The 14,590-nt window shown below is 35.4% G+C and overlaps 1 protein-coding gene across 6 annotated transcripts in view; it reads left to right on the top strand.

Annotated features, from left to right (window-relative positions):
• SNX13 (sorting nexin 13) overlaps positions 1-14,590 on the top strand; it is a 143,883-nt gene that overhangs the window by 105,083 nt on the left and 24,210 nt on the right. For all 6 annotated transcript variants that reach the window (XM_036863039.1, XM_036863038.1, XM_036863037.1 and 3 more), the window contains 2 exons: positions 7,180-7,287; positions 9,173-9,283. In XM_036863039.1, the coding sequence (XP_036718934.1) occupies positions 7,180-7,287; positions 9,173-9,283 (219 nt within the window). The remainder of the gene's footprint in view (positions 1-7,179; positions 7,288-9,172; positions 9,284-14,590) is intronic.

The following is a 14,590-nucleotide window of genomic DNA, read 5'->3' as shown; positions in this document are numbered from 1 at the left end:
CCACGTAATATCAAATGGTGAAAGCTCTCCCAGAGATCTCCATCTCAACGCCAAGACCCAGCTCCACGCAACGACCAGCAAGCTACAGTGCTGGACACCCTATGCCAAACAACTAGCAAGACAGGAGCACAACCCCTCCCATTAGCAGAGAGGCTGCCTAAAATCATAAAAAGGTCACAGAGACCCCAAAACACACCACCAGACACGGCCCTGCCCACCAGAAAGACAAGATCCAGCCTCATCCACCAGAACACAGTCACCAGTCCCCTCCGCCAGGAAGCCTACACAACCCACCGAACCAACCTTACCCACTGGGGGCAGACACCAAAAACAACGGGAACTATGAACCTACATCCTGCGAAAAGGAGACCCCAAACACAGTAAGTTAAGCAAAATGAGAAGACAGAGAAACACACAGCAGATGAAGGAGCAAAGTAAAAACCCACCAGACCAAACAAATGAAGAGGAAATAGGCAGTCTATCTGAAAAAAAATTCAGAGTAATGATAATAAAGATGATCCAAAAACTTGGAAATAGAATGGAGAAAATACAAGAAACGTTTAACAAGGACCTAGAAGAAGAAAAATTCAGAGTAATGATAGTAAAGATGATCCAAAAACTTGGAAATAGAATGGAGAAAATACAAGAAACGTTTAACAATGATCTAGAAGAACTAAACAGCAAACAATGATGAACAACAAAATAAATGAAATTAAAAATTCTCTAGAAGGAATCAATAGCACAATAACTGAGTCAGAAAAACAGATAAGTGACCTGGAAGATAAAATAGTGGAAATAACTGCTGCAGAGCAGAATAAACAAAAAAGAATGAAAAGAATTGAGGACAGTCTCACAGACCTCTGGGACAACATTAAACACACCAACATTCGAATTATAGGGGTCCCAGAAGAGGAAAAGAAAAAGAAAGGGACTGAGAAAATATTTGAAGAGATTATAGTTGAAAACTTCCCTAATATGGGAAAGGAAATAGTCAGTCAAGTCCAGGAAGCACAGAGGCCCGTACAGGATAAACCCAAGGAGAAACACGCCAAGACACATATTAATCAAACTATGAAAAGTTAAATACAAAGAAAAAATCTTAAAAGCAGCAAGGGAAAAGCAACAAATAACATACAAGGGAATCCCCATAAGGTTAACAGCTGATCTTTCAGCAGAAACTCTGCAAGCCAGAAGGGAGTGGCAGGACATATTTAAAGTGAAGAAAGGGAAAATCCTACAGCCAAGATTACTCTACCCAGCAAGGATTCATTCAGATTCGATGGAGAAATTAAGACCTTTACAGACAAGCAAAAGCTAAGAGAATTCAGCACCACCAAACCAGCTTTACAGCAAATGCTAAAGGAACTTCTCTAGGCAGGAAACACAGAGAAGGAAAAGACCTACAATAACAAACCCAAAACAATTAAGAAAATGGTAATAGGAGCATACATATCGATAACTACCTTAAATGTAAATGGATTAAATGCTCCAACCAAAACACATAGACTGGCTGAATGGATACAAAAACAAGACCCGGTATATATGCTGTCTACAGGAAACCCACAGGAAAGAAATCATAAATTTCAGATCAGAAATAAATGAAAAAGAAATGAAGGAAACAGTAGGAAAGATCATTAAAACTAAAAGCTGGTTCTTTGAGAAGATAAACAAAATTGATAAACCGTTAGCCAGAGTCATCAAGAAAAAAGGGAAAAGACTCAAATCAATAGAATTAGAAATGAAAATGGAGAAGTAACAACTGACACTGCAGAAGTACAAAGGATCATGAGAGATTATTACAAGCAACTGTATGCCAATAAAATAGACAACCTGGAAGAAATGGACAAATTCTTAGAAAAGCACAACCTTCCGAGACTGAACCAGGAAGAAATAGAAAATATAAACAGACGAATCACAAGCACTGAAATTGAATCTGTGATTAAATATTTTCCAACAAACAAAAGCCCAGCACCAGATGGCTTCACAGGCGAATTCTATCATACATCTAGAGAAGAGCTAATACCTATCCTTCTCAAAGTCTTCCAAAATATACCAGAGGGAGGAACACTCCCAAACTCATTCTATGAAACCACCATCACCCTGATACCCAAAACAGGCAAAGATGTCACAAAGAAAGAAAACTACAGACCAGTATCACTGATGAACATAGATGCAAAAATCCTTAACAGAATACTAGCAAACAGAATCCAACAGCACGTTAAAAGGATCATACACCATGATCAAGTGGGGTTTATCCCAGGTACGCAAGGATTCCTCAGTATATGCAAATCAATCAATGTGATACACCATCTTAACAAATTGAAGGAGAAAAACCATATGATCATCTCAATAGATACAGAAAAAGCTTTCGACAAAATTCAAAACCCATTTATGATAAAAACTCTCCAGAAAGTAGGCACAGAGGGAAGTTACCTCAACATAATAAAGGCCATATATGACAGACCCACAGGCAACATCGTTCTCAGTGGTGAAAAACTGAAACCATTTCCTCTAAGATAGGAACAACACAAGGTTGCCCACTCTCACCACTATTATTCAACATAGTTCTGGAATTTTTATCCACAGCAATCAGAGAAGAAAAAGAATTAAAAGGAATCCAAATTGGAAAAGAAGAAGTAAAGCTGTCACTGTTTGCAGATGATATGATACTATACATAGAGAATCCTAAAGATGCTACCAGGAAACTACTAGAGCTAATCAATGAATTTGGTAAAGTAGCAAGATACAAAATTAATGCACAGAAATCTCTTGCATTCCTATACACTAATGCTGAAAAATCTGAAAGAGAAATTAAGGAAACACTCCCACTTAACCATTGCAACAAAAAAAATAAAATACCTAGGAATAAACCCACCTAAGGAGACAGAAGACCTGTATGCAGAAAACTATAAGGTAGTGGTGAAAGAAATTAAAGATGATACAAACAGATGGAGAGATATACCATGTTCGTGGATTGAAAGAATCAACCTTGTGAAAATGACTCTACTACCCAAAGCAATCTACAGTTTCAACGCAATCCCTATCAAACTACCAGTGGCATTTTTCACAGAACTAGAACAAAAAATTTCACAATTTGTATGGAAACACAAAAGACCCCGAATAGACAAAGCAATCTTGAGAAAGAAAAACAGAGCTGGAGGAATCAGGCTCCCGGACTTCAGGCTATACTACAAAGCTACAATAATCAAGACAGTATGGTACTGGCATAAAAGCAGAAACATAGATCAATGGAGCAGGGTAGAAAGCCCAGAGATAAACGCACACACTTATGGTTACCTTATGTTTGATAAAGTAGGCAAGAATATACAATGGAGTAAAGACAGCCTCTTCAATAAGTGGTGCTGGGAAAACTGGACAGGTACACGTAAAAGAATGAAATTAGAACACTCCCTAACACCATACACAAAAATCAACTCAAAATGGATTTAAAACCTAAAGTAAGAGCGGACACTATAAAACTCTTAGAGGAAAACATAGGTAGAACACTCTATGACATAAATCACAGCAGGATCCTTTTTGACCCACCTCCTAGAGAAATGGAAATAAAAACAAAAATAAACAAATGGGACTTAATGAAACTTAAAAGCTTTTGCACAGCAAAGGAAACCATAAAAAAGATGAAAAGACAGCCCTCAGAATGGGAGGAAATATTTGCAAATGAACCAACTGACAAAGGATTAATCTCCAGAATTTACAACCAGCTCATGCAGCTCAATATCAAAAAAACAAACAACCCAATCCAAAAATGGGCAGAAGACCTAAATAGACATTTCTCCAAAGAAGATATACAGATTGCCAACAAACACATGAAAGGATGCTCAACATCACTAATCATTAGAGAAATGCAAATGAAAACTACAATGAGGTATCACCTCACACCGGTCAGAGTGGCCATCATCAAAAAATCTACAAACAATAAATGCTGGAGAGGGTGTTGAGAAAAGGGAGCCGTGTTGCACTGTTGGTGGGAATGTAAACTGATACAGCCACTATGGGGAACAGTATGGAGTTTCCTTAAAAAACTAAAAATAGAACTACCATACGACCCAGCAATCCCACTACTGGGCATATACCCTGAGAAAACCATAGTTCAAAAAGAGTCATGTACCACAATGTTCACTGCAGCTCTATTTACAATAGCCAAGACATGGAAGCAACCTAAGTGTCCATCGACAGATGAATGGATAAAGAAGATGTAGCACATATATACAATGGAATATTACTCAGCCATAAAAAGAAACGAAATTGAGTTATTTGTAGTGAGGTGGATGGACCTAGAGTCTGTCATACAGAGTGAAGTAAGTCAGAAAGAGAAAAACAAAAACCATATGCTAACACATATATATGGAATCTGATAAAAAAGAAAAAAGAAAAATTGGTCATGAAGAACCTAGGGGCCGGTCGGGAATAAAGACACAGACCTACTAGAGAATGGACTTCAGGACACGGGGAGGGGGAAGGGAAAGCTGGGAGAAAGTGAGAGAGTGGCATGTACATATATACACTACCAAATGTAAAACTGATGGCTAGTGGGAAGAAGCCGCATAGCACAGGGAGGTCAGCTCGGTGCTTTGTGACCACCTAGAGGGGTGGGATAGGGAGGGTGGGAGCGAGACGCAAGAGGGAGGGGATATGGGGACATATGTATATGTATAGCTGATTCACTTTGTTATAAAGCAGAAACTAACACACTATTGTAAAGCAATTATACTCCAATAAAGATGTTAAAAAAATTAAATTAAGATATACAGTGTAAAAAAAATCACATAGCTCATATATCTCTCTTTTTATTTACTTGCGAATTTATGGGAATTTGGTATAATACGAAATTTTCTTTGTGTGAATACTTGTAATCTTTTTCTGTTCCAGACAGATAATTTTAAAAGGAATTTGGTTAATTTAGACTCTAACAAAATAACTGTTACGTTTAATTTTTTATTAATAAGTTTTAATATTTTCAAGTTTTGGAAATAAATTGTTGTTTTGCTGAGTACTGTTATATTGCCTTGGTGTTTTAGTTTGCTAGGTCTGCCATAACAAAATAACATAGACTGAGTAGCTTAAACAGCAGAAATTTATTTTCTCATAGTTCTGAGAGCTAGAAGTCCAAGTTCAAGGTGTTGGCAAGTTTCGTTTCTCTTGAGGCGTGTCTCCTTGGCTTTCAGATGACCCCCTTCTTGATGTGGCCTCACATGACTTTTTCTTTGTGTGCTCGCATCCCTTCTGTCTCTTTGTATGTCCAAATTCCCTCTTTTAAGGGCTTTGATTTGATTTAAGTGCCTCTCTAAAGGCCCTGTCTCCAAATACAGCCACATTCTGAAGTATTGGAGGTTAAGGTTTCAACATACGATTTTTTAGGGAATAAAACATACTGGTAATGCCTGAATAAACTATGCATTCTATAAAATTGAGTCAGTAGTTTAAGATACCATGGTTAAGTCCTATTCTAGGAAACTAAATATCTTTTAGGACACCTTGAAAACTGTAAATGTACTTCTATAAGGTGTCAGTTTTCAAAAAATTAATTCATAAAACCAGGTACTCTATATTGTACATTCATTCAGTGTGGACCCATTCTAATACTTTGTGAACCACCCAACTTGTGACTGTCAATGCAGCATAACATTTTCCCTGTAAATCAGGGGTCCCCATCCCCCAGGCCGCAGACCACTATTGGTCTGAGGCCTGTTAGGAACCGGGCCGCACAGCAGGAGGTGAGCAGAGGGCAAGGGAGTGAAGCTTCATCTGCTGCTCCCCATTGCTCGCATTACCGCCTGAACTATACCCCCACCCGCCCCGCCCTGGTCCGTGGAAAAATTGTCTTCTGTGAAACTGGTCCCTGGTGCCAAAAAGGTTGGGGACCACTGCTGTAAATGACCTCCCCCCCCCCCCCCCCCCTTTTTTTCGCCTTGGCTAGGACGAAAGAGCTGCTTTTAAGTTTCATGCATTAACATGTAATGAACTTGTTCGCATTATAGCTCCAAGCGACCATCTGATTTGCCATTCCATTTAATAATTTATCAGAATCTTCCAGTTTCGGGATGAAAATTATCCTACACCTTTTCATTTCCTCTTTTCTTTAATCTCTGCACCAGGAATGAGTTTTCTTTACAGAAGCATTGTTGTTTTTAAACAAAGAATGGTTTTAGAAAGTTTGTTGCACTTCTGGATGTGTATCACAAAGGAAAAGCAATGAGGCTGCTCATTGAAGTTTTAGATACTAGGTATTGCTGGCCAAGCACAATCCTTCGCTCAGTGACTTTGCTCTTCCACTTTGTTAGCAGCTAGTATGGTTAAAATCTGTGCTTCATCAAGGCACAGTAGATTCCTACATATCTGGACTTTTGAAGGTGGAATCTGTAAATGCTAAATTTCAAGTATGTACACTTTTTGTTTGTGGCTTTACAAAGATAAGATATATATTTGATAGCTTTTAATTTGTTTTTTCTTAGTTATCTATGAGTTTATTTTTCATGTAGTTTCATGTAGGAGAAGAAGTATGTGTTGTACTGGTTATATATAGAGAGTTATGATATAGCTGTAATCTATATTTTGAAATTTGCCTTTTCTTCCTTTAATAATTAGCTATTACAGTGATTAACTGATTTGAAGTCATCAATATAAAATATTTCTTTGAGTTTTTTTTAACAAACCAGGAACTCATAACTTTGATTATTAAAAATTTATTGGCTAATACTTTATTCACAAGTTAAAGGGTTGTTAAGCAAACTATTTTTTTATGTTTATTATTAATTTTAATAATATTAAAGACATAATTTACAAATAATAATAAGAGTATTCAGTACTGTATCATAAGTTCTTTTTAGCCAACTGAATAGCAAAATATTTTTTAAAACCTTTTGTTATGAAAATTTTGAACAGTCTTAATATCAGAGAGAGTATAAAATGAAACTCCATGTGGATATCTTCATCAGTTATCCATGTTTGTCATTCTTAGAAAATAACTTCTTTATAATAAATAACATTTGAACTGTGGTTTGGACATATTTGGACAATATTTTATATTTTCTGGTTTTGGCTTAATATATTACAGAATCTGTTCTAGATGCTTTTGATATGTAGAGAAATTGTCACTTGGAAAATACTTTTCTGTTTTTGTAAAAAAACTAAGATTACTGAATGTATTTTGTTTTCTAGTTTGAAAATCTGTCAAGCATATTAAAGCTTCCCGGTAAAAAGACTTTTAATAATATGGATAGAGATTTTTTAGAAAAGAGAAAAAAGGATCTAAACGCATATTTGCAGGTAAGTTCATATTTATTATTACTCGTAGATTTTCATTTCAGTATAATATACAAATATAGCTGATTTCTTTATTAGCAAATGTTTGTACTATAATAGTGGGATAGCAGCCACTTCTGAGGTGCTGAGATATGACATGCAATCTGCTCAGTAATTTATAAATATTATTTCTCTGTTTATTAACTTAAAAGTTTTCTGGACACTCAGTGCTAGGAATTTTGCTTCTTCAGGTTTGGATGAATATACACACACACTGGCAGGCATATATCCATTCTACACTACTGTAAAGTCTAGGAAGTCTAGGTATTTTATGGTAGACAGTTAAATGTTCCCAGTTCAGTAAATGGTTGCTCTTCATGATGTATCCAAAACTAGTAGATTTTTTTTTCTTTTCCATATGGCTTATTACATGGTATTAAATATAGTCCTCTGTATAGATTTTTATTCTCAGATAAAGTGAATAGCTGCCTGCCATGCTCCAGAATGAGTCTGAGGCTTCTAAAATTACAGGATAATTCAAGAGAGGAATAGATCCAAGGGACTTTTCTGAAGTGTAGCATGCTAAGCATGTAGATTTCTCTTCTGGAATAATGGAATAATAAAACGTGTCTCATAGGTTACGTACTGCCTAAGCCGTTGGGACTATCAGAAATAACTTTGTTTTAGACCTGGGTACCCAAATGCCAGATTTTAATAGTATCACTTTATGGTTTTTTATACTAATGAATGATTTATAAAGTTTTCTCATCTATTAGCTCCCCACTTCTCTCTTTAGAACAGGGGTAGCCTGCCACCTGTTTTATTAAGAGTTTATTTTATTATTAGAACACAGCCACCCATTTAGTTTAGTGCTGTCTATGACTGCTTTTACACTACTACAGCAGAGTTGAGTAGTTGCAGCAGACTCCATGCATCACAAAACCTAAAATAATAATTATATGAACCTTTACAGGAAAAGTTTGCCGACCATGTCTTAGTATTATATTTAGTGAAACTTAGCTAATACTGTACTTGATATTTTGTTTGGAAAGTTTCTCTCTCTCAAACATTTACAGGTTTAATTGGGTTTGTTTATAACCATAATTGTAATTCCATGGCATTATAATTTACTGAAAGGGTAGGAAAAACATATACATCTGCTATTACTCACCTTTGTCTTCTGGCTTAAGGCTAAATATCTGAAATCATTTATATGACTCTTGTCAAACATTTTGATTTTTTAAAATGTATTAACTTCAGTTGCATTAAAATCTGTATCAGTTATTTATAAAATTTAGAAAATAAACACCTTTTTTCCAAATCTGGGGCCATAAATGTGTATTTTAATTGTGGCTATACTGTCTACTTCTTAGGTAATGATCTCAATATGTCAAAACATTTTTCATTGAAGAGATTAAGCTAGAATGTTAGACTGTATCATTAACAGTGTAAAAGCAATATTTTGTTTTGGGCCTTCTTTATAATACTTAAAAAACTTTGAATTATTTTATGTACTTTCTATTAGTGTTAACTTTAAAATTAGAATGGGAATAACATAACAGTTTACTGATGTGGATCTTCTTAGTATAAGTTATAAAACCTGAAAATGGAATAGAAAATAACATTTGGGGGAATTCCCTGGCGATCTAGTGGTTACGACTCCGTGATTCCACTGCAGGGGGTATGGGTTCGATTCCTAGTCAAGGAACTAAGATCCCACATGCCACGTGGCACAGCCAAAATAGATAGATAGGCAGGTAGATAGGAGGATAGAAAAATGTGTTAAATTTTTTAAAAAAAAATAACATTTTTACTATACATTCTTAACTTTCTAGCAGATGAAATTATAAATAATAGTTAATTTCCAGTACCCTATCAATATAAGATACCTCTTTTCTTTTCCTGTTAGTTACTGTTAACTCCTGAAATGATGAAAGCATCCCCAGCTTTGGCTCACTATGTGTATGATTTCCTTGAGAACAAAGCCTATAGTAAAGGGAAGGGGGATTTTGCTCGCAAGGTAAGCAGACCATTGCATTGGTTTTCTTTATAGGTCTGTTTTCATACTTTGTTTTTAATAAAAGAAGATAAATTTGTATTTGTGTGTATGTTTTAAAACTAGAAAACTTTATTAAATGCTCCTTGGCGTGTTTATCTTCTATGCTTTATTAAGCCTACTATTGATAAGTATATCTAATAAATATAAACTCCTGTCTTTACATATTGATTAAAATCCAGCAAAAGCTTGCAAGAAAAAAAAAGCTTTTGAAATGATACAGTAAGGAAAGTTGGCCTAAGACAGGTCACAAGCTTTCGTTAGCTTGAGAAGGAGCTACTTCTTATTGGGAGGAAATGTCTTTTATTTGGAGTAAGGATAAGAAAAATGTTAAATAGGATATGTTCCTGAAAGTATTTGTGCCTTTTGAGTGAAATATTTATTGTTTAAAATTCTGGGGACACAAGACCTATTAAGATGCTAGCTTAAGGCAATAAATGATTTACTGCTCAAATTGGGCAAGATAGCTCACTGGGTGAGAACACAATCATTGGAATCAGGCAGCCTTTGGTTCAAATTCCTGTTCTGCCACTTATTAGCTGTGTCCTGCAAAATGTTACTTAACCTTCTGGGCCTTTAATTTTCTAAAGATTGAAAGTGTTAATCCTCAGTTTAGAGCATGTATGAATCAAATGAGATAATCTGTGTATTACAGTGCCTGTCTGAATAAAAGTTTGCTCTTAGAAGTAGTAACAATAGTAGCAGGAGCTGTAGCAGCAGTTGGGGAAGCTGGAAGTAGGAATTCTGTGTATTATTTTTGCAAGTTTTTAAAAGTCTAAAATTATTTCAAAATGAAAATTAGAAGTAAAAGACTTCCCCACAACTCGTTCCTTCTAAAAAGGCTAACTTGCTTAAAAAAGATTAAGGAATTGGTACAAAGTAAGTAAGATTAACAACTATAAGCATACTCAAGGATACTACGGTTTAACATCCAAGTGAATGCTAACATTTCTAAGTGGAATGTTTTATTTTAATGAGAAATTCCAGGTTATGTACCTTATAATGGTAGGTAAAAAATATGGTGGCCTTATCTTTGTATTTCGTGATTGAGTTTAAATTCCAACTCTAAATGGCTTTATTGTCAATAGAGATGCATTTTAATATTCCATCTTTTTTATGTTTACCTTATTTTCTCTCTTAAGGTTGCATCAATTTTAAGATAAACCAATAAATTGATAAGAGCTTTTTGAGATAAAAGAAGCATTATATTAAATGTAGACAGTGTCTTTTTTACCAACCAACAGTTGTGCATGTATATATGTAATGGGTAGGCCAAAAAGTTCGTTTGTTTTTTCCATAAGACGGCTCTAGTAGTGCTTAGTTGTCTTTAACTTCATTCAGAACAATTTTGTTAGATTGTATTGTGACAACTGTCATATCAGCGTGCATTAAAAAAAAAAACTTATCAAAATTGGTAAATTTTTGTGTAGCCGTTATAATATTGAAGATGGAAGAAAAAAAGCAATACTTTTCGCATATTATGCTTTATTATTTCAAGAAAGGTAAAAACACAACTGAAACGCAAATAAAGATTTTTGCAGTGTATGGAGAAAGTGCTGTGACTAAATGGGTCAAAAGTGGTTTGCGAAGTTACGTTCTGGAGATTTCTCGCTGGACGATGCTCCACGGTCGGTTAGAGCAATTGAAGTTGATAGCTATCAAATGGAGACATTAATTGAGAGCAATCGACGTCATACCATGTGGGAGATACCCAGCACACTCAAAATATCCAAATCAAGCACTGAAAATCATTTGCACCAGCTTGGTTATGTTAATTGCTTTGATGTTTGGGTTCCACATAAGTTAAGAGAAAGAAACCCTCTTGACCATATTTCTGTGTGCGATTCTCTACTTGAACTCAACGAAAACGTTCCGTTTTTAAAACAAATTGTGATGGGCAATGAAAAGTGGATACTGTACAATAATGTGGAATGGAAGAGATGGTGGGGCAAGCGAAATGAACCACCACCAACCAACTAAAGGCCGGTTTTCATCCAAAGAAGGTGATGTTGTGTATATGGAGGGATTGGAAAGGAGTCCTCTTATTAGGAGCTCCTTCCAGAAAACCAATTAATTCTAACAAGTACTGCTCCCAGTTAGACCACCTGAAAGCAGCATTTGACAAAAAGCATCCGGAATTAGTCAACAGAGAATGCATAATCTTCCATGAGGATAACGCAAGACCGCATGTTTCTTTGATGACCAGGCAAAAACTGTTACGGCTTGGCTGGGAAGTTCTGATTCATCAGCCCCTTCAGATTTCCATTTACTTAGATCTTTACAAAATTCTCTTAATGGAAAAAATTTCAATTCCTTGGAAGACTGTAAAAGGCACCTGGAACAGTTCTTTGCTCAAAAAGATAAAAAGTTTTGGGAGGATGGAATTATGAAGTTGCCTGAAAAATGGCAGAAGGTAGTGGAACAAAAGGGTGAATACGTTGTTCAATAAAGTTCTTGGTGAAAATGAAAAATACGGCTTTTATTTTTACTTAGAAACTGAAGGAACTTTTTGGCCAACCCAGTGTGTATGTGTGTGTGTGTGTGTGTGTATATATATATACACACACACACACATACGTACATATATACACATTAGAGTCTAAAAATCCTTCTCAATCATTTCTGGAAATCCACAGTAACATACATTTTTCATAAATCATATTGATAATTACCAAGTTCATATTGACCTCTTTTAGATTGTCAGAATTTTCATGCATATCAAGAATTAGGAGTTTTCAGCTACATTTCCTTTTTGGCTAAATTGTAGTTTAATATTTTCCTTAATTATATTTCACTGGAAACTAAATAGCTGTTAGAGAAAATCACCTACTACTCAGGTTGAGAAATAATACTTTACAACACATTAACTTTGTGTTAATTTGTCTAGCTTTGCAAAATATATGGGCCAATTCCTAGAAGAAGTAATTGACAAGCAGTCTTCCTCCATGTACACACTATCTTTCTATCCAGTTTTGTATCATGGTGTGATGGCAGTTTTAAGCTGTAGATAGGGACATAAATTTAAGTTAAAATTCCTTTGTTCGTGTTTTTACCAATACAGATAACTCAACTGAGGTGATAATTGAATGAATAGACAACATCTATGTATGTCAGGCTAAGTGTACACTTTTGCTGGCAATCCATAATTTACTCTTCTGCCTGGTAATTTGCAATTTTCTTTCTTTTTTTTTTTTTTTTTTTTGCTTTAAACATCTGTTTTAAGACGAATTCTGATTCTGGAAACATTATCATATTGTGATGGGCTGCTTTTATGCTTCTAAATTCTGCTGCTTCAGGGTTGAGCATCATAATCACGTGTGGAGGTTTCTCCACGCCCCTTGGTTCCCCCACTCCCCACCCTCAACACAGATGATTAAGCTTTGCCCTCAGAAATTGGAGGAAAAAAAACATGGAAGAAAGAAAAGGAAAGAAAAAGAAATGGATTCTGTAGGTCTGGGGCTGGTGCATAGGCAACTATTTTCAGTTACCTAATTCATGACACAGATTTAAGTTATCTTATTTTGAAAGAGTATCAGTGGTAGTTAGCCCTATGCCTAGATAGCATTTGAGGTTGTATTCATTTAACCAACTTAAGGTTATGTTAGTTGAACCTATGTTTCTACTGCGAAGTGTAAGATATATAAAATTCTAAAATATTTTTGACAGTGTTCAAACAATTTTTAATGTAGGTTATGATTAAAGTGAAATTCATGCCTTTTATGCTTCTGAAATTCTACCTCATCTGTGAACATTAAAAGTTAGTAGAATGGTGGCAGTTTTCCCTCAAGTTGTACATTTTAAGTGTCGTATTCTCATGTTTACCTCTTTTAAGAAATCTACTTGTGTTCTTATGACTTAGAGTTACTACGGTTAAAAAAAACACTTGGCAGTAATGTCAGTGTTGGAAATAATGTCCTGATTGATTTGAACACACTGTTATGGTTAACTGAGAACTACTGTATATAGAATTAGAATTACACACACACATATATATCATTTTACACCCAAATATATGTATATAATTTTACACACAAGTGTGTGCACACACAAGAGAGTTAACTTCATCTTCTTTACCCTCTTTAATCTCTGTATCTCTCTTCACCAGTGGTAGTGATTTTCAAGCCCTTCTTCTTCATTTCTGTCCTTTGGTTCTACTTTGAATTTGTTGTACTGTGACAGTGTCCCTCCTAAACATTGTATATTCCAGCAAGCATATCTATAAGACTGTTGGCTCTGCTTAACCCAAGGAATTACTAAAACTTTTACAGTTATCTTGAAATACACTCTTCGTTGTTATTGTTTATTGCAGTACCTATTTCACCTTCTCTAGTTTTTCTTGTTGGAAACCATGAAAGCATATTAAAGAACTTTATCTTCTTGATATCGTCTGTTAACATTGTGTTCCTTAAGCAGTGGGGTTCCATTTTTTTGCTCTTATTGCTTTTATTTTTTCTCTTTTTGCATAGAACATAACTCATTTCTGTGGTAGTTTTTATGAGATTCAATACTTTCTGGAAAATAGTCTTACAGTTTTGTTTGACTTTGGTTTTTGTGTCCCCTTTTTCTTTTCTCTCCTCCCTCCCTTCCTTTCTCTTTCTTTCATTTGTTTTGTTTGTTTTAGTCTGTTAAAAATCTCAGAGAGATCCATATGCATCTACTTTGGTTTCTTTAGATGGCTCTCTTAATTGAAATTATCTGACATTTGTACAGTCAGAAGGTCAATTTTATTTTATTTTATTTATTTATTTTTTTAACACCTTTATTGGAGTATAACTGCTTTATAATGGTGTGTTAGTTTCTGCTTTATAAAAGAGTGAATCAGTTATACATATACATATGTTCCCATATCTCTTCCCTCTTGCGTCTCCCTCCCTCCCACCCTCCCTATCCCACCCCTCTAGGTGGTCACAGAGCACGGAGCTGATCTCCCTGTGCTATGCGGCTGCTTCCCACTAGCTATCTATTTTACCTTTGGTAGTGTATATATGTCCATGCCACTCTCTCACTTTGTCACAGCTTACCCTTCCACATCCCCATCCCCATATCTTCAAGTCCATTCTCTAGTAGGTCTGTGTTTTTATTCCCATCTTGCCCCTAGGTTCTTCATGAACTTGTTTTTTTTTTTTTTCTTAGATTCCATATATATGTGTTAGCATACGGTATTTGTTTTTCTCTTTCTGACTTACTTCACTCTGTATGACAGACTCTAGGTCCATCCACCTCACTACAAATAACTCAGTTTCGTTTCTTTTTATGGCTGAGTAATATTCC

This window comes from Balaenoptera musculus, chromosome 9, assembly GCF_009873245.2.
Source record: "Balaenoptera musculus isolate JJ_BM4_2016_0621 chromosome 9, mBalMus1.pri.v3, whole genome shotgun sequence".
Lineage (NCBI taxonomy): Eukaryota > Metazoa > Chordata > Mammalia > Artiodactyla > Balaenopteridae > Balaenoptera > Balaenoptera musculus.
Note: the sequence above shows the minus strand (reverse complement) of the source record. Positions and strands in the feature narration are given on the sequence as shown.